Source organism: Nuphar pumila, chromosome 10, assembly GCF_984573655.1.
Source record: "Nuphar pumila chromosome 10, dmNupPumi1.hap1.1, whole genome shotgun sequence".
Classification (NCBI taxonomy): Eukaryota; Viridiplantae; Streptophyta; class Magnoliopsida; order Nymphaeales; family Nymphaeaceae; genus Nuphar; species Nuphar pumila.
In genome coordinates, this window is record NC_143258.1 from 89,243,687 (window position 1) to 89,268,457 (window position 24,771).

Here is a 24,771-nt window from a genome sequence, read left to right on the forward strand (position 1 = left end):
ATAAAACATATGATTAAAGTATTTAGCTTGCAAGGAATAGGTTTAGAGATGAGATATTATTGCTTCCATCTCTGCAACTATGTATTCTTTTGTAATCCTATTGCTTTCAACTCTGAAAAAATGTACTTTTTCTGTAAGCAAGCAAGCTCGAGCTCAAACTCAGACTTGACTCTGCCACAAGAATGAACCAAGTTTGAACACTTCAAACTTGGATCGCGGCTAGTTTACCGGTCCTGCCTATATTTAGAAGTACAACCTCACCCATGCATGGTAAGACAAGGGGCCACAACATCACCGCCTCTTTTTTGTAAGTTTTATGAGGCTGTAACAGATTCCTACTTTTTCTTCCCACTGCAAAAAAGGGAAAAAAGACCTTTGTTACCAATTTAGCCAATCTTTCCAATTCCTGGTTCTTTACTAATATATTGCTCTTTCTCTCTCCCCTCTCTCTCTCTCTCTCTCGATCTCTCGAGATGGGAGAAGAACAGAAGGAGGCTCTCCACTCTTATCTTCTTTCTTCCTCAGTTTCTCATGAAGAGAGAAGGTTGGGTTGGATAAAAGGGGAGGGTATACAAGAGGTGAAGAAGCAACTGTGGTTGGCAGGACCTCTGATAGCAGCAAACCTTCTGCAGAGATGCATTCAGATGACTTCTGTCATGTTCGTTGGCCACCTTGGCGAGCTTGCACTCTCTGGCGCCTCCATGGCCACTTCCTTTATCACTGTTACTGGCTTCAGCTTGGTGGTATGCTTAACGAAAAATACTCACATACACATGTTCACAGTTCAAAGTATATATTGATCAAGTGCAAGATTACTTTGTTTTGATTTAATCTCTTAGTTGTGGACATTATAATGCTAACTTTAAAGTGAGAACAGTGAAGTTTGATTGTTGGTGTTAGATACTAACCGTATTAAGCATCCAAAAGCATGCAAATTACTCATACTAATCTATACAAATATGTGTCATGATCAACTAGTTAATGTTTATTTGAGAATGTTACTTTACCATCTAGAATTGACTGTCGTTTAGGTTCTGCATTGGTCTAACATGTATAAGAATTGCGAGTAGCAAAGCTTTAGATTGGCTATCAAAATCTTATTGCGTTGTTTCTACAATCTTTATCAGCTAGGCAATTGCCAGGCTCAAAACTTGAATGAGTTTATTATGCATTGTAAGTTTTACTACAAATACCTTTAGAACTTTCAATTTTCATGAAGAAATCAGTGTTATTAATTATGGACTCTCTGAAAAATTGCATCTAGATACTGTATCCTTTGATAGGTCTAGTGATCACCTTCAGCTAAGTGTGTGTCGAAGTTATTCTATGACTATTTAAACTTTTTCCCAATCTGCACCAGGGTGTGACAATTTCCCAATTACCTAAAATTGTCATAAGGATGTAATGCATAATACATCCTTTAATATCTACTACTTTATTTGCTTATATTCTTTAATTTTCTCTTGTTTTTTAACTTTTTCTTTTTGTTGGATTAGTTGGGCTTGGCCACTGCATTGGATACTCTATGTGGGCAGGCTTATGGAGCAAAGCAGTATCATATGCTTGGTGTATACATGCAGAGATCCATGTTTATTCTTTCACTTGTCAGCATTCCCCTTGCCTTCCTTTGGGTATATACAGAAAATATTCTATTGACTTTTGGTCAAGACCCAGAAATATCAAGGGAAGCAGGGACCTATGCCAGATGGATGATCCCAGCACTCTTCTCTTATGGCATACTACAGAGTGAAGTCAGGTTCCTGCAGACACAGAACATTGTTTTACCAATGATGCTAAGCACAGGATTATGTGCACTTATGCATTTTGTCATTTGTTGGGCTCTGGTCTTCAAATCTAGGCTCACTTACAAAGGTGCTGCTCTTGCAAATTCAGTTTCTTATTGGATCAATGTGATACTTTTGGCTCTATATATCAAATTTTCTCCTGCCTGCAACAAGACATGGACTGGTTTCTCGAGGCATGCCGTGCGTGAGGTTGCCAACTTCATCAAGTTAGCAACACCTTCAGCTGTCATGGCCTGGTAAAAGTTGTATCATCTCATGCAATTTTCTGTACCATAACAATCATCAATGCCCTTGAACATAGGGACTATCTAAACCATGTAGAAAGAAAGGTCATCTTACAACAGGAAAATTGTAATACATAGTGGATTGATACACGGTGTGACAAACTCCCATGCTCTTACATGCTGAAACAATCTAAACCATGTGAAGAAAAGCTTCATCTTTCCATAGCAATGGGCTTGACCAGGTTCGATCTAGCCCTTAAACTTTTTAGCAGCTCAAGCGAAATACCAAAAAGATACTTCCTTTCCTAAGGTTTTTATCTTGATTTCTTCTATCATTAAATTCTTGAGCCTCGCCAAAAGTAATAACCCCTGGAGGACACTTTTAATGGCTTTGTTGCAGCTTTTATTATTGATTTTGACAGGGTGAAGGTTATAGTAATTCCATACACTTACCAGATCTATCTCACTCTAAATTGGCTGTGTTGTGATTCTTTTATCTAAACGTGACATTACAAAATTTGAACATGGTTAAGGTCATATGCTTTGGATTAATGGGTGATGTGCATTGCTGCATACATGTCAAGAACCAAGAATATTTTCATGTTGTAATGTGTAGTGTAATATGGTATATTCTTTATTGTCTCTGTTGATTAGATACAAAAATATTAAACTCCATCCTAGCTTGACACTTTAACTTGGTGAAACTACTTGGATTCCCAGGCTTGCATTGCCCAATTTTTATTTCCAAAGCCCAATACAGATTACCAAGTTGGCACTTCTGATAGTGCTTTTATTTTGGCTGAGCACGAATTTGTTTCCTGCAAATGACAAATTGTGTAATATCATGCTAAGCTGAGGATCTTTTCATGTGCTTGAACAGCTTTGAATGGTGGTCATTTGAGCTGTTGACCCTCTTGGCTGGACTTCTCCCCAATCCTCAGGTGGAAACTTCAGTGTTAGCAATAATGTAACTTCTCTTATTCCCATGGCTACAATTAATTCACCTAACAGATATTGGTTTATTCTGAAGTGCACATTTAGCACTGATTCTTTAAATAAGCTTGTGTTATTCTGAAAAAATGCTGACAGATAAGCACTCGCTGTTCTTAATGTGAGATATGTCCTGTATTGCTTATGCTTGGTGTACCTATGCAGCCTCAACACAAGTTCAACTGCATTTATGGTTCCATTAGGTCTGTCTAGTGCAGTAAGGTTAGTTCAACTAAGCATCATTTCAATTTACTGTTCATGTGAATGTTGGTTTACATCCTCTTCAATCATTTCCAAACATTTTACTTTAATTCTAGCACAAGAGTTGCAAATGAGCTGGGAGCTGGAAAGCCTCAAGCTGCACGTGTAGCTGTGTGTGTTGTGCTTCTACTGGCTATTGCAGAGGCTGTGGTTGTGAGCATGACCATAATTTTTATACGTGGCATTTGGGGCTATGCCTTCAGCAATGACAAAAAAGTTGCAGAATATGTGTCAAGCATCATGCCGCTTCTTGCATTAACAGCTTTCATTGATTCAATACAATGTGTGCTTACAGGTTAGTTCACCACCAATTGGATTCCTATATCCTTTTAGATAGCAATGAAGACAAAACTCATGACAAGGATTTCCAGGTTCATCTGGATAGCAGTAGCAATCTTTTGTGTAACTGCTAATCAGGAAATAGACTTTTACTTGGGTGAAACTAAGAGATGAGAACCATTCTTAAACAATATTCCACCTTTCTATTTGTGATTTTGGCAGATAAATACAAAGTTTTTTATTAACAAACATAGGTACTAATCCCAGATACATGCAGGTATTATGAAATGATGTATCAGCAGCAGATATATAAATAAACAATTTCATACCAAATAAAAAATATAGGAAGAACATCTTATGACATCAAAGTGATGAATGCATACATAATTAACAGTATGATAAAGCATAGCAAGAATGCTTGTCTAGTGGTTTTCCAGAGATTCTTTGCAAAGAGTATTTTTGCATTTCATGATATAGAATAAAAAATGGAGTGCATTATTTGTCAAAATAGAATCTCTGTAATTGAAAGGATAGAAGTACTGTCATCACTTTCAGGTGAGTACAGTATTACTAATAAAATTGTCCTACTTATGGTTCATATCCTTTTCAAATGAACGGATAAATTGAAATTTTTGGCCATTGTTAAAAAGTGTCTATCCTCACCTATTTTAAAAAATATGTACTACCCAAATAACAATATCTCCATATCTGAGTCCCAGAAGAGATTAAGAGGCATATAGTTCATTCTCTGATTTATATTGGATTTTTCTGTTCTATCGAATCTTAGTTCTGTGATACTCTAATGAACTTTTCATGTATCCCTTGAATCTCACAAAAGTTCTTCCAAAGGGACTAAAAGTTAATGTTTAACTTATGATGCTCTTGAAAGGAGAACCCAAATTCATCAAACACTTGGAATTTTAGGTATTGCTAGAGGATGTGGCTGGCAGAAGTATGGTGCTATAGTCAATGTTGGAGCTTATTATGTTGTAGGGGTTCCTTTGGCTGTTGTTCTGGCTTTTGTCTTCCATTCAGGTGGAAAGGTAGGCCTTTATATGATTTATCACAATTATTTAACTTCCTAAGATCTTTATCTAATTTTGTTGCTATTGTAACTACAACAGGGACTCTGGTTTGGGGTCACATGTGCAATCTTTGTGCAGATGGTTTCATTTCTCTGCCTGACAGTATGCACCAACTGGGATGAAGAGGTAATTACTTTATCATCCTACTAACTATACTGATGAATTCACACACTCTATATATGTTGTTCAAACTCAAACAGTTCCACTTAATCTTTTATCATTCATAATTTTTGCCTTTATCATAAAATAGCATATTAGTTTTATAAGTGCCAAAACCCAAGACAGTAGAATGCCAAATGTTACATATCAAAACTTTGGTAGATTGGGGAGTAGTGGTAGGCATCTATAATTGGCATTGCTTGCATATGTATGGGCGGCAGGACAATGTTTTTATGAAGTTTTATGTTTCAATGTTTTTTCTCTTCCAGGCAAAGAAGGCAAAGGATCAAGTTTACGCGTCATGCTTGCAAACAGATGGTGTAATGTGAGAAATTCAATAATCATTCTCATTGAGTTACAGACTTTTGAACAACAGGTCAGTTACGGGCAAGCTTGCACTGTGGTGCTTTTGAAAGGTCTGCTTAGTTATGACCTATGGTTTCTACATCAAGAAGACTCCCATGCAACTGGGCATCCTAAACTGCTTGTGCACCTTCTCTTTGTCCTATCATTCACATGAACCATTTTCATAGGCCCCTTGAGATAAACGGCATTAACAAGTTATAAATCATTATTGGATCTTGAGTACTCTTTAAATAATCTACTGTTATATGACATTTATTTTTTTTGTTAGAGCACATGAATCTGATGACAATAGAGTGCTAAGAACTGATGTTGCTGGCTCACCACATCTACACTGAAATATCCCTAATAAGTGCTCTTTCATAAACACCATGTGCTACAACTTTGAAGAACTAATGAACAATATTTCTCAGTATAACGCATTGCCTCTTCAAGGCTCTCAACACAGTCCCCAACTTCCAAGATTGTTTCCCGAATGCTTGAAGAGGCAATGACTAATATTGGGTGTCAAGGGTTTTCATGGAAGTACACTTTGAAGAAAATTCTGTGTACTTAGCTTGGGTGTACTTACACTTGGAACCAAATTAGGTGTACTTACACTTCCAAGCTAAGTACACATATGCAGTAAGACTTGGAAGTACACAAAGTGTCAGGCTAAGTACACATGAGTAATACTTGGTTCCAAGATTTCCAAGTTAAGCTTATCTTGACACTTTGTATACTTCCAAGTAATTTTTTCTTGGAACCAAATTGGGTGTACTTACACTTCCAAGTATTACTCATATGTGACTTCCAATATTTCTGAGTACTCTTGGAGCTTATCCCGAATGGAATTACTCATATGTGTACTTAGCTTGACACTTGTGTACTTTTGGGCATCCAACAAACCTTCTCCTGAAAGTACACTGAAGAAAATTATTGGAGTTTATCTGCATGTGTACTTTTCTGATTTATTGGTCAAAATCCTTGACACCCAAAATCTGTTCACTCATCAAAATGCTTGCTAATTTAGGCATGTTATTGGGCACATTCGGTTCAGACCCAGGTGTGCAATGTAAGGGTCAGGCCTTGATGGACACTTAGCTGATCTTTTGCATACTTGGATGATTTGATCTGAGCTACAGACCGGCTCCAGCTGTCCAGAGTTTCTAGAACTACGTCCAAATTACTCTACCAGGCAAGTTTCCCTTTCTCCCTGGACCTATAAATACAAGAGTAGGACCCAGATTAGGTCTACATATGATTCAGCTGAAGTAAAATATACATGGGCCATTTCATGTTCATCCAGGGACTGGGCTCTACCAACCTTATCCAGTTAGTCTAGTAGGCCCCCCTCAGTGTCGTTTCATGTCCAGATCATACACTGTTGCAATAGGTTCAGGCCTAACCCATTGGCAGCCTTATGATAGATGGGGAACAAAACTTTCAACCACTCTAATTAGCTCTGTTTCATTCTCCAGGCAGAAAGAAGATCCATATTGGGTTCATTCTGATGACATTCTTCTTTCACTCGAAGGAGGATAAGAGAGAGACTTTCAAAATAAAATTTTGTGTGCAGGCACAATATGAGGTGAGAATAGATCAATAATATTTTAAGTTGAGCAGCAGAGGCATGTTTGCTTGTAAGATGAGGTTTCTTGTGGCATTAGTTTTTCTGCACACATGAACCATCCGTCACATAGCTTTCTAACAATCATCACATTGTCTTTTCTCTGTGCGTTACTGCGTTATAAATACGATTGTTGGCTAGGAGTTTACTCTAAAACATCAAACAGTACAGCACGACACCAGTCACAAGAGCAATATATAAAACTGATACATGAGATGTTCCTATGCATCTTCAGTAAGAAATACTTGTATTTTCATGCATGATGATGTCCATTCCCCTCTTGGACCTCCACAAGACATTCAGGAGAAGGTTTGTTGAACCTCATGAGCCAGCTCTTCCATACTAAGTTGGCATTCAAGTCCTATCTGTCACCCAAAAAGTACACATGTGAATTAATATAGGAAGAAAGCGAGAAGTCATGCTGTGTTTGCCTACTAGGGCTGTCAATGGCCCGATCCTGACCCATACCCGATCCTATAGGGTCAGGGTTTGGTTACAAAAAAGGGGGTCCAATTAACTATCTGGGTCAGACCCATCAGGTTTGAGAGTTCCGATTAAGATCCACAAATTTTAATGTAAAAACTTAAAAAATATTAGCAGGGGTCTGGTTGATGTAATTGTTATCAGATCTGGTTATGGTTTTTCTCATAAAATGGTCAGACCCGAATCCGGATCTAATACCCGCATCACTTAGTCAGATTAGGGTCGGGACCACCCATTTTGGCAGGGTTCCGACCTATTGACACCCTTATTGCCTAGCACGTACATAGGGTTGTCAACGGGGTGGGTACCCAACCCATCAGAGTGTACCCAAAACCCGCCGAAATAACAAAGTATTGGGTTTTACTGGGTCACGAAAAGGAAATCTCAAACCTGTATCTGTATATTTTCAGTTTACTTTTACTTGAACTACATATAAAGCAATCGGGTTGGGTACCCAGCAAAAAAGTTGGGTTGTGTCAGGTGCCTGGAAAAAATCATAACCCAAACCTCGACCTAAATATTATTCAGGTCAGCATTTTCTATTCTCATACCCCAGAATTTGGGTTTAAGTTGTTATTCTCATTCTTGAGAATTTGAGTCTAAGTAGTTATTCAAGTCAGCATTTTTTATGCTCACACTCAAGAATTTGGGTTTAAGTCGGGTAGGGTACCCAATATAAACCTGACCCATTGACAACTCTACATGCATATGTGCAAACAGAAATGGCTGGCATGAGTGTGTATTTTTTAAATATATTGTTGAAAATTTTGCTTAACTTAGCATGCTTGGAGGCACACATGTATGCACATTATTTTTCAAGTGATAGTTGTCCCACTTAAGATCAAGTTCTCAGTGCATTGGGTATTCATGCAACTATGTTCACATGATACACCTGATCGCTTTCGCCTACTCGTGAAAAATTGGTCCATGCCCCATACTAGGTGTGACCGATAACCTCGACAAGAACTATTTTGATCAATTTCTTGACTTGGATGGAATGATCTAGGTTTAAATTGAGTACGGATCCTAAGTTCATGTATGAGTATGGATCTAGGTAAGAATCTGAATAACAATTGAACTTGGAACTTAGTAATGAATTCGAACAATAACTGAATCTGGATAGCAACAGAATCTAGATTCAAATAGTAATTGAATTTGAATCCAAATGACAACTAAATCTGGATTCAAAATGCAATCATATCTGAATCTCAAGAATGAAAATCCGAACCTCAAAAACCAAAAGAAAAAAGAGAAGAGAAAGCACCCTAAAGATAGAGAGAGAAAGGGCTGGGATTTATATAAGCCCCATGCCACTATAAAGGACATAAAAAGCCTTTGATGCTCAAATGGCCAACAAATATGGGCCATGGGGAATTATGAATTATCTCTTAAAGCATCATACTTTTGGTGTGCAATGTGATTGCACCGGATCTGCACTCTCAGATGTGGGCCCAGTTCGACTGACATGGGACTAATATCATCTAGTCATTCCCTGGAAAGGGAGCTGGTCTTTGAACCACCTATCCAAATTGGGATCAGGTGCAAATCCCATGGTGGACGGCTCAAGTGCAGCGGCCCAATGCATTTGTGCAATGAGATTGCACCTGATCCGGCCTCCACTTATCCACAATATGACTGCCACATGTCTGCATGAAAATACTTGACCCGAAATCCAAGTCTGATGGGTAGATGAGTGTGAACCCGGATGGGACAGCTGATAGCTGCGTGTGTGTGTGCATACGCTCACATTGCATGAAGATGAATTGGTTGGGCAAGTACCTTGATTATGAATGAATGTAGAACAGTGTCATCCATGCTGCTGATATTCAAGTGAAGAATTTCAAAGGAAAGCCTCTCCAGGGTAGAGATTATCCTCATAACTTGGCCGGGGATCCTCCTGGAAACGGTCCTCAGGACAACGTTGGAGCCAGAGAGCTTGGCCTCAACATCAGCAAGGGAAGAGTTGCAGCACGCACTCAGCTCCCTCACGTTGTCGACGAACCCAGACACTGCAGGGCTCCCTGGTGGAGCAGCAGCAGGGAGAGCATGCAGCTTTGGACTGGGAGATGTGCTTGGGCTCAAGCTCTTCCTTCTCTTCGTAGACTCTAGAGACTGTAGGACTTGGTGCAGCTCCTTTATAAACTCTATAACCCCACCTATGATCGATGCTTGGTCCCCCTACCACCATTAATATAAGATGTAACAGTTGCTGAAGGTGATGATAAAAGTATAAAGTAAAAAGCTTCACGCACATATGTATATATGGTTTATATTTGGTACTAATGAAGGTACAGAACTATATATCGAGAGAGAAATCTTAGGTTCAAGTTGTATTAACCCAATCTGACCGCATAGAACAGCATGGTTTATTTGCTAAGGATCAAACCTTGATTTTTTGAATTGTGAAGTTTTGCTACTTTGTGAGCCATTGATTTTTGGAGCTTTTAAAAAAACTACTTACATGTCACAATCACATGATTCAAAACTCATTTTTTAATAAAAAAAACCATATAAATCATATCCATAGAGTCCAACCTAAAGAAAGATCTAAAAGTATGAAAATAAAATGATTTGTACTCAACAGTTTCATATCTTCATCAGCACCAAATATTAGCAGCAAGTAGGTCCTAAACAGTAGGACTAAAACCATGCATCCATGACTTTGAAGAAATACATGCTTAGGTATTTGCTTAATTAAACTTACAAATGTATTCAAAATAATTCACATGGAATAAAACATGATTTAGATGAGGTACTTTTCATATTAAGATGTGTCTTTTGAGCAACAAAAATTCAACTGCTTATGTTGCACTCGATCTTGATGATGAAAAAATCACTTTTTTTAAAATTTATTTTGTTCAAGTATGATTTTTGGTAAATAAACAATGATAACCACATCTATATAGATCTAGATTAAGCAAAAAATATATGTAACTGTCTTTCGAAGAGTTCAATCTGCTTAAGATATAAAATTCATCTAGGAGATATTTTCTAACGTGTGTTTGTGCACACACATGCGGGTGTATGTGTGTGTGTATCAACAAGTGGAATCTCACTTTATCAAACATTTATAAGCAGATGTATCGATGGGTTTATCATGGTTCATTTAGTGAGGATGAAAAACTTGAATATCAAAAATCTATTCTGCGTTTCTTTTTATCTTTTTTCTAGATATACGTGCAAGTTCACTGGTTTAAAGAGTTCTCTAAGCCGAATAAACCATGATAAATCCGAGTGGTGAGATTCACTTAAAAATTCATAAGTAATGAGACTTTACTCATTGATTTTCAAATTTATGGTGCACACACACACACATAGATATATATGGGTTTATATTTGGTATTGTACCTGCAATCTAGCTTGAATCTCATGATGTGACTTGTTTTGACACAATCTAACCATATGGATGTGTTCAAGATGCTGGATTTAGTAAGAATCGACTCTTGGATCATGTTTTTTATGAAAAAACATATTTTTATGAGTCAAAAAATTGATGTGTTCATAGCCATTGATTTTTAAATTTTCAGAAAACCTGTATACAGGTCGGATTCCAGTGATCCAAAAGCCAATTTTCACTAAACAAAACATGTAGATCACATCTATGGTGTTAAATGTGAGAAAACAAACAAACAAGGAGGTTCCACCCCATTTGCCAGGTGGTTTGGACATAAAAATGGTGGTAGCAAATTTAATATATATATATATATATATATATATAGAGAGAGAGAGAGAGAGGTCAAAAATATAGTTTTTAGGGTTCTGGATCGCCATTAAAGACATGGTTTTTGCCCAAGTCTTGACCCTCACTAAAATTGTGTTTTGTGGAAAAAAATTGTGCCTCTGATCATGTGCACGCAAATTAGTCCGATTTAGCGTTGAACATTTTGGGCGTTTGACGATACACCCCTACTCTCTCTTTCTATATATATATATATATATACTGATTTTTTTTAATTAATGGTGTTACTTGTATGGTTGACACTTGGCGCCATCTCATCAAGCGTGATCAGGTGCAATCACATTGAGCACAAAACTGTAGCATTCTATATTGCCAACCCAACACTTGTCGGATTAAAATTCTGGGCCCCATAAAATTAAACTGATTTTTAACATGCATTGTGGTGCCCAGCAACACGCATTATATTTATTTTGTGCAATCACATCCCACCAATTCCCAAGTGGACACTCTATCACTATCCAGCATTCTCTTACTCGAAAACTCAGGTAGCACGTTCATTTGCATCGATTTTCTTCCTTCCAATAGATGAGCTGGTTTTCACTGTATTTCCCTAAATAAAACCATCTTTTTTACAGGCATTGGGTTGGCCACAACTGATAGTTTTGGCAACAAACCATGAAAACAAAGAGAACAAATAGGGAGGATCAGGTACATTGTGATTGCACACTTTAAGTATGCCACTGCACCTAATCACTCGTCATCTTTGACATACAGCCCGCCCTCTATGGGCCGGAACAGCAGATGGTGGGTGTTCAGGTGCAGCAGCATACTTAAAGTGTGCAATCACATTGCACCTGATTTCCATTAAAAAACAAATGCCACTAGTGGTTTCTAGCTAATTCAATGCTGCACATTACTGGAAAATGGAAGGGTGTATGGTTGACATGGTATCTCTTAAAGCACACACACACACACACACACACACACACACACACACACACATATATATATATATATATATATATATATATATATATAGAGAGAGAGAGAGAGAGAGAGAGACTAATCTAACATTAAATTAGTTTTTTTTTTATAGGCAAGCTAAGGTTAGGCAGACCCCACCACTTATACAACCATACCATTGGGTTTTGAACATACGTAAGGTGAAGTGCACTAAGTGCTCTTACCAGACAATCCGAGCCCCCATTGGTTTTTAACATTACGACTAGAATAACTTAAAAGAATGACATTTTTGAAAAATGTATGACTATCCTATTTTAATATTATAAGTCTTTTGAATAGGAAGGAAAATGAAAAGTCAAACAAAAAAAGTAACCATGCATCTTCAAAAATATCATTCTTTTAAGATTATTATAGTCATTTTAATAAGATTGAATCCATCTAATTTTGAATACAATTATTTTAATGTTAGATTAACCATATAATATATATAGAAAGAGAAGTGAAGTTAAGAGAGTAGAGATTTATAATTTACCCTTTTTATATAAAAACAAGGTGTCAATGAACGCAAGACCTTCAGGTGCTCGTTCATTTGCTTCCTCCTATTCCTCTCCACTGCAATGTGAGACATTTTCCACCACTCAGTCGGTCGCTCCTTACACTTTGTGCTTCATCCATGCCTGCTTATATATACCTATCCATTTTCAAGGGAATCACCAAAAAACCACCTGCATTCTTGGTCCAAGACCCAATAAGTCAGATGGCCCTTGCTTTTGCCATATGGCCATAATACCCCTAGATTTTGAACATGGTAGCATGCTTTGCTTCGAAAAGATAGATAGCACCACGTAAGGGTATTTTTGTCATCTAAGGAAGTCAAGGCATGATATTATCCATCCCAATGTGGAGAGTTAAATAGTCACGTAGAGGGTGCTTGACACATTGAATGGTTTTTGGCAGAGTCTCGTGATCCACATTCTCTAGGATTTACATTGTACACGTTTTTATCATATTGGTATTCAATTATCTTGCATTACACATACAGGAAAGAAAGTTAAAAAATTAATAAAAAGAAACAGTAGATTATTGATGGTGTGTCTCAGCATCTATGTGATCCTATTCACACTTTATTATCTGACTCATGCATTCTTTCTTGCATGCAATTACGTGTGTGATATTGTTCACATTTCCCTCCCAGCTGATTCATGTGTTCTGGTTTCATGCAATTACGTGAGTTGAATGTGAAACGAGAGGAGACCCTCACTTCCTCCTGCTTGCCTGGACTTGTGAGAATTTTTTTTTTATGACAGAGTTCTCCGCTGAAGCCGGTAATCGCTGGGCGGGGTCATCGACACCCAAAACGATTACAGAGCCCACCGATGGTAGGAGAACCTGGGACGAAGGGGTCAGCACCTTCTCCCCTAGGCCCGTTAAGACTTGTGAGAAGATGGCAAGCCCAACTGATGGGTCACCAAAAGTTAGCCTATAACACAAAGCACTTAGACAAGCGTTCAGCAATTTACAAACTGCTCTTGGGAGCGTGTTTGGATTATATATATATATATATATATATATATATATATATATATATATATATATATATATATATATATATATTGACAGAAGAAATATGGGATTAGGCAGACCCCCACCAGTTATACAACTCATACCATTGGATTTTGAACTTACAACCTCCCAACACAAGGTGACGTGCACTGACAGCTCCTACCAAACAATTGGAGATGCCTTGTTGTTGCAAACAACCACATATTCACGGTAGGGATGGCAGTGGATCGGGAGGAAATAGGGCCCCGCCTCAACCCGTTTGGATCGGGGATAGAGGACTTGAAAGGGAGATGGAGGTTAAAATCAAAACCGGTGCGGGGATCGATGGAATTTATGCTTTCTCCCACCCCGCCCCATCCATGTCCTTGCGCTTTACCCCACCCTGCCCCGTCTCTGATGCTTCTTTAGAGATGGTAGTGGAGCAAGGGAAAATGGGGCCTCGCATCGTCCCATTTGGACCGAGGATGGAGGACATGAAACAGGGATAAAGGCTGAGATGGAGGTTAAAATCAAAACCTGTGCATGGATGGAGGGTAGGATTTTGAGAGGGGCCAAAGGTGGAGACCTTGTCCCCCGCCCCGCCCCGGTCCACTGCCATCCTTAATTCAGCATGCATTGAGAAGTTCGAAAACCTTTTGGGTAGAGTTTGTGCGCCTGCTTGTCCAAACATTGGAGCTAGGCGTTGCAAGTCAATGTATCTACAAAAAAAGGTTGAATAAGATATACCATGGATCACAAAACTGGGTATCCTTTAAAATCATCCATTTGAGATTCGAGGATCTCTGGCCCGATCCTCGCAATTTTCTGTGCAAAAGAAATAAAATCTGTGCATGCGCAGCGATTTTCTGTGTTTTGTGTGGCCCGACCTGAGTACTTTGTGAAGTACTTGGGCCCGAATCACTGGATATACTCCACTATTTAGAGGATCTTGTATCCCCAATCTGAGATCCCCCTTCTAGATGGGAGGTTGGATCCGGCACGAGCCCAACGCCATATTTGACCTCAATTGTGTTGCCTGGAGTTTTGAGACTCCCCTGACTTACTATATATGTCAATCAAGTGATATCTGGTTATTGGGGATAACCTGGCCTATCTAGCATGGCTAATAAAAATAAATATGGCTTCTCAAGCTTTCTATCTCTTGTTTTCTAACATGAAATTTTTGGAGAACTTCAGGTAAAATTTAAGGGATAAAGATCGGTTATTAAATGAAATGTATATACCCCCCCTGACCGCACATTGGCTCGCCTCCGGTTGGTAAAATAAAAGACCATCTTCCTGTCAATTCTACAATAGACTTTGGCTTGACATAATAACTTCATTGATAAAGTGGCTCCAAGTTTTCCTTGCTAGATCTTGATGGCTAACCAAGCCTTGTTCTTGATCCAGGCCATTGCACCAACCCTAGCTTGCAGGCATGTTTTGGCTTGACATGGTGACACAATTTTTGTGAAAATTACGGGAGCACGTATAGTTTCACACTTTTAGTTATGCTCGATTGAGAAAATTAAAATAACTAAAAGTGTCATAGTAAGAAAGACGCGTATCATTGTGACAGCTTTGAAATGGTCATTCACATATCTATCACAAGGGATGTCAATGGGTCGGGTTTGGTTTGGACCCAGGTGAAACCGGACCTGGAGTTGATTTCGGGTATGGTATTGGGTCCATCCTGGGTTTAATCGGACCCACCATAAGAAAAACCATACCCGGACCTCATAAGAAATACATGAAACGGACCCAGTAAAATACTATTTTTTAGCATTTTTACATTGAAAAGTTGGGGGTCTTAATTGGAACTCTGGTCGGGCCTGGGTCTGGTATAAAATTTCACTAACTATGCATGGATCCATGTATTAATCAGACCTTCTGGTTTGAACCTGGGTCTTAATCGAGTCTTCTTATTTATCACCATACCCGGACCCCATAGGGTTTGGTACGGTTCGATTCTGGGTAAACCCTTGACACCCCCCTGTCTATCACCCCCACAAAGCACGAGATGGCTAAAGAAATTACTACCTTAATTAGCCAGGAATTTTAGAGTTGGCAAATCTTGAATCCACCTCTCACAAATCCATCTCCATAAAATACCAGATGATCAAGTTACTCGGTGCCGGATTATGCGTGCGAACACACACAAACATCCACATGCATGCACGCACGCCACCCTGGCACCTCATTCCCAATCAGAGTGGTTCTAGCACATCGATTTCACGTGATTCCAAGAGCCAAAACAAACTCCATGCACTTGGAGCATGTTTTGAAGTAAAACGATAGGGAAAATGTGAGTCGAAAAGAAAAGGCACAGTTTTCCCAATTATTCCAAACAAAGAAAATTTCTCACATAAAAAGTTTTCAAGTTCTTCATATGAAAATTTTCCTCATACATGAAGATAGAGTTTTTTTTTGACAAGCTTCTCTCTCTCTCTCTCTCTCTCTCTCTCTCTCTCGATTTTCACATGGCACAAAACAAAAAAGAAAAATTTTCACATCAGAAGTTCTAATAATAATTTTTTCTTTGAGATTTCTACTCACTTCCAAACGTGGCCTTGAAGCACAAACACCCCCATCACTTTAAAACCTAGCCACTCAACAACATAAGCCTCCAACTTAAATCGAGCCGATTTCACACCCTATGATCTTAAGCACACACAAGAAATCTGTTAGACTAGAAGCAAAATGATGGCATAAACTATCAAGCTGACCATTTTCTGCTGCCACACGTAAAGTTGTGACAACAAGTGATGCTGGCATGACTGTGCACACATGGCAGCACCACAATACTGTCTCTATTTCCAGATCAGCATTGCTAATTAGAAGAGTTTTTTTTTTTGAAAGGCAAGCTAGGGTTAGGCAGACCAATTATACAACTATACCATTGGGTTTTGAACCTGCAACGTCCCAACACAAGGTGACGTGCACTAGCTGCTCCTACCAGACAAGCTGTGCCCCCGTTGGTACTTGAAACAGAGTTGCAATGATTAGAAAGAACTAAAGTGGAGATGGATTTTGAAGGGGCTTAAATGACTGTATTGACACAATGAGAACTTCCAAGATTGGCAGTTCTAAGCATTGGAATCGTCAGTCATAGTGGGCCGAAGGCCAAGGTTTCGGTCTCCGTAAGTCCCATTGTTAAAAGATATCGAAACCTAATGCGAGGTGGGCATGTAGTGCTTGTGCCTCTCGCTGTTTATCAGAAATAGATAGCAGCTAATCCGGTTGATCCCGTATGGGTGCTCACAGGATAGTCGGGTCACATTAAGAATGCAAGCAACAAATGGATGACCACACACACAACCCACTCCAAAAGGAACGAAGAACTAGACAAGGAGGTGCAATGAAATGAAGGAAAACAAGTTATATTTGTATAAACTAAGCAAATGCTCAGATTAGATTTATTCTTGTCATAAATTAAAAACTAAAGCTGATGTTGCACGTTCCGCGTGAGATCAACTATACAAACATTTAGTTCACCCAGACATCTATGAACATAAATCACGGTTATCAAGAGGAAACCCCATCGTTAATGCGTCTGATTTACTGCACAAACAAACAAATTAAGAATCAAAATTTTGGCATAATAAGACATCCAATAAGATTTATATCCACTTTTAACTTCATGTAAATCTCCACTGCGTTACAAGAAACTAACCAAGAGAAAGAAGAATTCTAGAAAATGCAGCCCAACACATGTTTTTCCCCTTCTATGTCCACATACGCATGCTTATCTCAGTGCACATGACCTTTGTTCAATAAGCATGTGACAGGTATCGGATGCCTCTATGTGTGAGCATGTGTACATATGTGCGTGCCCATTTCTATAAGCATCGTACTGGATGTTATGAAACACATCAACAGTCTTAATCAATAAATAACAAGACGAGAATACTTCACCCACAAATAATGTTGACATAACCATGGATTAACTCATGTCACTGGCAATTTGTATCCATAACCATGGATCTGCCGAAGAGAAGAAAAAATGCAATGCATTAACTCTCTATTGGATTTTTCTTCTGAAGGTGCATCAGTCATCTGATACTCGGACAGATGCCATTAGATAAACTGTTTGAAATGAAGAACCAGGATCATTTAACTGTTTCTGCATTTATTCGTGTCTGGGTCCTAAAATTAGTAAATGACATTCAATTATTAAAAACGTCTAAGTCAACTTTACTAAGTTAATGAAATATGAAATCAAATATCTATATTAGCTTAACCTAATTAAAAAAAGGCAATTAATAAAGAGCTAGGCTAACATGGAATTAAGGTGGGTCCCATATAATCTTACCTTAAAAGAATCCTTGATTTTTCAAAGTCAAAAAACGCCAGCCCTGGAGGGCCCCACACGTTTTTTACTAGGATCCTCTATACTTGACTCATATTTGATGCATCGCTATTGATTCTTGATCGCAAGTCAACTCAATATTTTCAGTGGTAATCTATAACACAATCTTGGGAAACAACAAGCAAGAAAATGATTCTGTGATCCCACTGTTTTATTTGAAAAAACAAATCCTACAGTAGCCTGCTGTCACAAATAATGTTGACATTTTTCTTTATAATGTTTCCATTATTTGTTTTTGTTAATTTTCAAACACCACCGACTTTTGCCTGTTGCAGCATGACAAATCTAGATTGATCTAAAGATGTCATCTGAGATAACCTATATATAGTTCTAAAATAAAATATTAAACTAGACACATTGAACCGTGAACAAAGTAAAACAAAAAGGTTAAATCACTGAAGTGAACGTCGCAGTATTTTAGGTAGCTACAAGGCCCAGTGAAAGATTTAGATAAACCGTACCTCCAAGAGACTTCTCAAACTTTTGCAACTGCAAAATGAAACCTTCATTAGGAGAAATTTGTGGTCGTTTACTCCTTACATGTTCCAAAGCCTGACATAAGCTCATGTGGTGCTTTTGCATCAAATATGCAACTACAATCGTGACACTGCAAGAAAAATTAGAGAACAGAAAGAATTTGAGATAAATTTCCAATGCAAAACAACAGAAATACCAACAAGCAATAAAATTGACATGCAACAACACTTATATTTCCTCAGTTGAGAAAATATGTATTATGATATGTTGGTGAAATAAACAACTGGTAAATTTCTTTTCAACCATCTTCATCCATAAAAAAGAATAATAAACTGAATTAAAGCATATACATCCAAGGAATCTATCCAATGCAATATTCCTAGTATAGTAAAGTTCCACTCAAGGTCCAATATAGAAGCATCATGAGTACAAATAATAACACAAAAATTTGAAAGATGTTAAAACTGCAAACATGCGATAGGGTTAGGGCTTCACAAATGGAATACAAATGAGAAGACGAAGTTCAAGTATTTCATTAAGCTATACTTTTGAGAGAACTCTCTTAAGTGTTAAAAAGGGTTGCCCCCCTTAGAGTACATCAAAAGAAAAGATAAAAAGACAAATATACCCCCTTTACTATAGGGTATGTACATAATAACTTTATAAACTTTACACATGTTTATGCTACTTTATATTACATATACTTTCAATAAAAGACAGTACACACAAAGCTACTGCAACATTAACAAATCCTGAAGGATTTAAAGTTTGATCCGAGCAATCAAATATGAATTTGATTTTTGGAATTTTACATTGGAGACATGACAGTTTAAATGAAGATGTTTTAAATAGACTATATGACATCAAAAAGCAGTTACATCTGAAAAGATTCACTCCCTAAGTGTTAATTGTTTCAGCTTGATAGGTAAATAGAGCAAACGCTAGACCATTAACCATCTGTTTCCTTGCCCTGCCAGCAACTTCCATGAGCCCTCCAATTGCCAAAAGCATTGACTGAACTTTTTATCTTTTCGAGTTTACAAATTTTATTTCTTTACATTTCCCTGTAATCTTTTGAAGGGCCTCAGACAAGCTCATCCTATACATAAAAGGGTGACTCCTACAATTTTGGTTATCAAAATTCTAGTTATTTAATAATCCCAGCAATAAATGTTAACTGAAAACACAGGATGGCTTCTGCAAATTCAGCTGCCTTCGCATATTAAACTCATGCAATAATTTAATTATTCACAAAGAAGCCTCTCCTTATGCAATAAAAATTAGGTAGTATAGGATAGAAAACTTAATGGGTATGTTCTACTTTAGGTTCTGATTACTGGATGGGCACTGCAAAGAGCTTCAGGCCAAAGAGCCTAAAGTATCCCGTCTAAAAGTGCATTGAGGATGGATCAGGAGCCTGTTAAAATTGTAGAAAAAGAGAATAAAAATCCTACTAGAAGGAAAGGACTTAAGATATTCACTTTACTCCTTTCATTTCTGCAATTCCAGATCTCTAAATCCCTTTTTTTATTCCCTTTTTTCCAATTAAAGCTTTATGAAATTGAGCCTTATGTTACATTTTAAGGTTTCCAATAAATTGTGTTTGTTTGTGCATCTCGATTATCATCATCATCATCAAGCCTTTTCCCACCAGCATAGGGCTTACATAAGATATAGATGCATAACTATAAGGTTTCCAATAAATTGTGTGAATGTGTGTGTTTGTTTGTTTGTGCACCTCGATTATCATCATCAGCAAGCCTTTTCCCACCAACATAGGGGTTACATAAGATATAGATGAACATCTATACATATACAGATGCTAAAATATTCATCAAATTTTTTTTCTCCAAAAGATGTTGAAGCCATTGTGGTTTCATAAATTAACTGCCGTCATTTGGGATAAAAAGAATAAATATATCTTAATCTGGAAACATAAGGCAAGTATTATTGTGCACTTTTTACAGATGTAACACCCACATGACAAGAATTAATGCAGAGAACCAACATGGTAGTTCAAATTGTTAGCAGCAAAAAGATTTCATTAGCAAGTTATCATCTGCTAAAGGATGTGGATATTGACATACATATGGGAGTTGCATGCGCGCACACAAACACATGTGTGCGCATATGCACATGCTTCATGTGTGCACAACACATGAATGAATATGCACAATCCTTTTTCAAAAGGAAAAAAATCCATAATAGGAACAAAAATAAACAAGTTAATCAAGAACGCTAAAGCAACACAAGCATAGAAAAAGCTGCCCTACCTTCTAGATCTCCCAGCAAAACAATGCACTAAAACACTACCACACGTCCTTTTGGCTTCATCAATGAAGGAGAAACACTCATCAAAATACTGCTCCAAATTTGTATCAGGTGTGTCAAGCACTGATATTGATGAAAATTACAAGAGTGAAAGTCCAGAAGGTTAACCGAAAAGTTCATTACCTAATGGCCTATTTTAGATACTCTCTAAAAATATTCAGCAACAGCCATGATAACAAGAAAAACAAGAAAATAAGAAAAAATAAACATAATGAATCAGTCAGTTCACTTTGACTTCATGTTAATTTTGACAAAAGAACATGGATAAGCTACATCTCCATAATGCAGTAGGCTAGTTACAAACCGTTACTGAGCTTTAGATGCTTTTATGATGCCCATGATATTGGACTGTTGGAAACTTGGAAGAGACAAGCAGCCTCTTCATAATTGAGCATCACCAATGACATTATTGGTCAAACTCATCAGCATCATCCATATTGATAAAACTAACAACAGAAAACCCTAAAATCTGTAGGCTTTCATGCCAACTATTTGTATTCAGAATTAATTAAGGAATCATGTCTAAGCCTTCAATAAAGATGTTCAAGAATTTTGCAATACATCCAATTTTGTGCCATGATAATCTGAAATAAGATATTTCATGAGCTTTCATAAAAGGACCCTAAAGATAAATACATTAAGTGTTCATGGAATTTCAGTACCACTGTCATTTTGAAAAGAATAACCTCAACTTTTTCAGCCAAAGAAATTTTCACGCTTATGTTTCTTTGAAGACATTGGTACAAGCCTAGAATTTTTTCTGTATTAAAGATGATGATACTTCATAAATCTCATTCATAGGTATGCACACGGGGAAACAATTCTTCATGCAAAAAGAATAACTAATTAGTTGATATATTTTAAATGCCAAACTCTCTGTTTTTGTAACACAAAGACCTATACCACTTTGCATCATGATTAATAAGCTATTGCATTTGAAGACTTAGAATAAAGAAACATCACTAAGGTAAGAACAAGTACATCAATAGGTCACAATATCAATACATTTCCATGGGTGTCTAAACAAGATTCAGTGTCTGCATGGATTCAACAATAAAAATGTGATGGAGACCAGGATATCCATTTTAGTGTGTGCAACTCAAAAGTAATTTCCATGGTTTCTAGTTTGTCTTGATATAAGATGAAGAGAAATTAGAAAGGAGAAAGTTAAGAGAAATAACATTAACCTTCTATTTTCTTATATGTGAAATCATTTGGGTATGGAGGATCCAAAGATTTAGCCACCACAAGTATATGAGTGATATTCAAATGCTTCAATACCTCCTTGTTATATGCTACTCCAACGGAACCCAAGAAAAGACCCTGTAAATTAGGGATTCTGCAATATTAGCATGCCTTTTCAAAACAAAACTACCTTTGAAGAAAGAATCCACATTTTCAATAAGAATATCAGCGAAAAAAAGGAACCAGCATGTCTATATTGAATTAGGTCAGTAATATAGATCACTCAATTCATTCTAACTGAAAATATGGAAAATCCATCTTTCTAGGATAATTTTAACATAACTGTGCATGCATGGATAATGAATAGAATTAGAAAAGAACAACTAAACATGGGAAGCTAAAGAACTTAAGTAGTAGTAGCATGAATACAAATGACCACGAATTATAAAATTAAACATGTGGACCTCAGGCAAGGATCAAACAGCTCAGTGTTTCTTGCAATCATGTCTACTAAAATCAGTATAATCTATTCTGCAGTACAATGGTATTCAGGTAGTGCCCGTGATGGCTTGGTCCTTTAGAACGAGATAGTGGTTGTAACCCATTTGAAGATAATGTTAGGTTCCAGTAAGCTGGACAACGTGCAGTTGGAGACTGAGTTTGATGATGATGAAGATGTAGATCAGGTTGCATTTCTGCTGTCTGCTCAACCTTAACATTGTCCTGGTGGTCATCAAACTGCCAGTGAAGCCTTTGTAGTTCAAAATGGTGTCTATAGATCAGGTGGTAAGGACAGCTTCATGTATGACAGTGATGAGAATCTGAAGTGCAACCAGGAAGGCACCAGATTGTTAACTGATAAACTCACTGGAATCATGAGCACCAATTGTCTCAATCATGTATGGTTCTGCCTTGACATGACAAGCTCTAGCAACCCTAAGGAATTCTTTCTTCTAAATGAGATACGGCTCCCCAGTTAGATCCAAAAGCCAAGACAAAGACTAATATGCCAAAGCCTTGATCAGGATCTTCAATTATACGCTATGAGAGTCTGTTCTAGCAAGGATGAGGTAAAATGCCTATGATAGCATGCAATTCTCTTATCCTACTCATGCAACTCCTTTGAAAGCATTAATAAAATCTATCAACCTTTTCCCTAAAAGAAAAATGAAAGATTAAAATAAAGAGTATCCTGCCAGCATATATGAGATGTGAAATGTGTTCACTGCGTTTCACTGCTTGTCCAAGCTTGGACATAACACACTGTTCAGGACAGACAGGACAGGGTTCTTCTCCAGGACACACTGTCCTGCGGGACATTCTTTATTTGTTTATTTGTTTTTTGAATGGGGGGCGAGGGGTTCACGAAAAAAACGACCCATGGGGCGCATGGAACCCCATGTCCGTAGTTTGATGGGGACAGAGTCCCACGAGGAACGAGCATTCAAACGCTTACGAGATAATTACTAAAGCATCTACAGTGATACAATTGTAAGGTAGAAGCATTTAATTGAATTGGTTCACAGCTTTGCTTACTGGTCCCCTAACCAATTAAGATGACAACAGATTCACCAAATTTAAAATGGAAGCATTACCAGAATTTACAATAGGTTTTGGCAGATAGAGCTAGTTTGCCAAAAAACAACTGTGATAATTATACAACAGCAGTACACTTACATGAATTTCACTTACCATCATCATTTTTCATAAGAAAAATCTGAAGCAACTTAAAAGATTCAAACAACCAACAGCATACCGGTTCGATATGGCACGGCATGTTGTCATCTCTTGCGTATTTTGCTGCATAAAAAGCTCTCAGAAACGCCGCGATTTTGTTTTTGTATGCCTCATCGACATCAGCCATGGTTACAGGAAGCAGCAAATCAACAGAAAAGTAGACTTGCAATCAAAAGCATTCTCTCAAGGCGTTCTGCAGAAGCCCTCTATCAGAATCTGGTAAACAACAGATTAAGAAGAAACAACCAACTAGCATAACATTAGTAATAATCAGCACCCGCCCTACCAATCCAATTTCTTGCACATAAAATACATCTTTAAAAATTAATCTTTTATCTTGATTCAACCATGTCCTTGCAAGAAAATTCAGAGAGAGAGGGAGAGAGAATCACCACCAAGACCGAATACCCAATATCGAAAAGAGATCATTAAATGAGATTAGATTTAGTGCAAGGCAGATTTCAAATGGGAATCCGAACCTTTAAATGAGTAATTCCAGACCAAATTAAGAAAGATGGCAGGAGAGAGAGGGAGGGAGAGAGAGAGAGAGAGATTTACCCACAGCTTCTCCTCTCTTTCTTCTGCCTTTTGAGTTTTGAGGCCCAACCCTTCCGTCCCACGTCGTCTCCACTCGGCGTTTCCACACCTCTTGTTTTTATGGGAAAACCATTGCATGACAAGCCAACAAATACGTGTTCCCAAAAAACAAGTTCACGAAATAGTCGCACGCCACGTCTATATTAAGAATTCTTCCATAAAAAGCTTTTCTTTTTTCTTTTTGTTTTAAATTCTCTTGATTTTTGGGGATGTAAATGGCTCTGTCTTCGCACCAACCGGGGGCTCGTTTGTTTGGTAGGAGCAGTTTGTGCAAGTCACGATGTAATGGGACATTGCAAGTTCGAACCCCCGCTCATATGGGTGGTTAAGTAATAGCCGTCAGTAGGGCTCGTCTGTTGGAAAGGAAGAGGACCTTATGATAATAATAAAAAAAAAATGGTTTATCCACGCACTCGCGTGTACAAGGCCAAAATAAGACCCCGGTCCGATTCGACCTCTATCAATGAGGTGCCGTCGATGTGGGTAATCTTCGGGTGAGGTCACCGACACTCAAACCCTCACGAAACCCACAAGTGAAAGACACCCGCACACTCGGTGAGACTCAAACCTAAGACGAAGGGGTCAGCATCTTCACTACACGAGCGACCTGGGTGGTGCATTAGAATACCACAT

At 37.9% G+C, this 24,771-nt stretch overlaps 3 protein-coding genes across 3 annotated transcripts; 1 reads left to right on the plus strand and 2 right to left on the minus strand.

The window, feature by feature from the left end:
* The first annotated feature begins 301 nt into the window (after positions 1-301).
* LOC149827256 (protein DETOXIFICATION 16-like) lies at positions 302-5,405 on the plus strand. Its single transcript, XM_090019231.1, has 8 exons — positions 302-743; positions 1,497-2,041; positions 2,910-2,996; positions 3,185-3,241; positions 3,337-3,575; positions 4,484-4,602; positions 4,684-4,770; positions 5,073-5,405. The coding sequence occupies exons 1-8, from the start codon at positions 474-476 to the stop codon at positions 5,130-5,132; spliced, it is 1,464 nt and encodes a 487-aa protein (XP_089875357.1). The 5' UTR covers positions 302-473; the 3' UTR covers positions 5,133-5,405.
* Positions 5,406-7,074: 1,669 nt separating this feature from the next.
* Positions 7,075-12,528, minus strand: LOC149827257 (transcription factor MUTE-like). The gene is made up of 3 exons (XM_090018481.1): positions 12,433-12,528; positions 9,038-9,436; positions 7,075-7,140 (listed from the first exon to the last, which is right to left on the minus strand). Exons 1-3 carry the CDS (start codon positions 12,526-12,528, stop codon positions 7,075-7,077), a joined length of 561 nt encoding a protein of 186 aa, XP_089874607.1.
* Positions 12,529-16,800: 4,272 nt separating this feature from the next.
* Positions 16,801-24,231, minus strand: LOC149827258 (dual specificity protein phosphatase 1-like). Its single transcript, XM_090020272.1, has 6 exons — positions 24,100-24,231; positions 23,561-23,757; positions 21,807-21,942; positions 20,562-20,682; positions 18,273-18,418; positions 16,801-17,003 (listed from the first exon to the last, which is right to left on the minus strand). Exons 2-6 carry the CDS (start codon positions 23,666-23,668, stop codon positions 16,987-16,989), a joined length of 528 nt encoding a protein of 175 aa, XP_089876398.1. The 5' UTR covers positions 23,669-23,757; positions 24,100-24,231; the 3' UTR covers positions 16,801-16,986.
* Positions 24,232-24,771: the final 540 nt, after the last annotated feature.

Excerpts from the sequence above, each read along its gene's own strand:
- LOC149827256 (XM_090019231.1), top strand. The coding sequence starts at position 474 with ATGGGAGAAGAACAGAAGGAGGCTCTCCACTCTTATCTTCTTTCTTCC. Across the intron at positions 2,042-2,909 it reads CCTTCAGCTGTCATGGCCTG|CTTTGAATGGTGGTCATTTG; the intron begins GTAAAAGTTGTA and ends GTGCTTGAACAG. Across the intron at positions 4,603-4,683 it reads TCTTCCATTCAGGTGGAAAG|GGACTCTGGTTTGGGGTCAC; the intron begins GTAGGCCTTTAT and ends TAACTACAACAG.
- LOC149827258 (XM_090020272.1), bottom strand. The coding sequence starts at position 23,668 with ATGGCTGATGTCGATGAGGCATACAAAAACAAAATCGCGGCGTTTCTG. Across the intron at positions 21,943-23,560 it reads TGCCGTGCCATATCGAACCG|GGTCTTTTCTTGGGTTCCGT; the intron begins GTATGCTGTTGG and ends CCTAATTTACAG. Across the intron at positions 20,683-21,806 it reads CACATATAAGAAAATAGAAG|TGCTTGACACACCTGATACA; the intron begins GTTAATGTTATT and ends CATCAATATCAG.
- LOC149827257 (XM_090018481.1), bottom strand. The coding sequence starts at position 12,528 with ATGTCTCACATTGCAGTGGAGAGGAATAGGAGGAAGCAAATGAACGAG. Across the intron at positions 9,437-12,432 it reads CTTGTTTTTATATAAAAAGG|GGGGACCAAGCATCGATCAT; the intron begins GTAAATTATAAA and ends TAATGGTGGTAG. Across the intron at positions 7,141-9,037 it reads TACATTCATTCATAATCAAG|ATAGGACTTGAATGCCAACT; the intron begins GTACTTGCCCAA and ends TTTGGGTGACAG.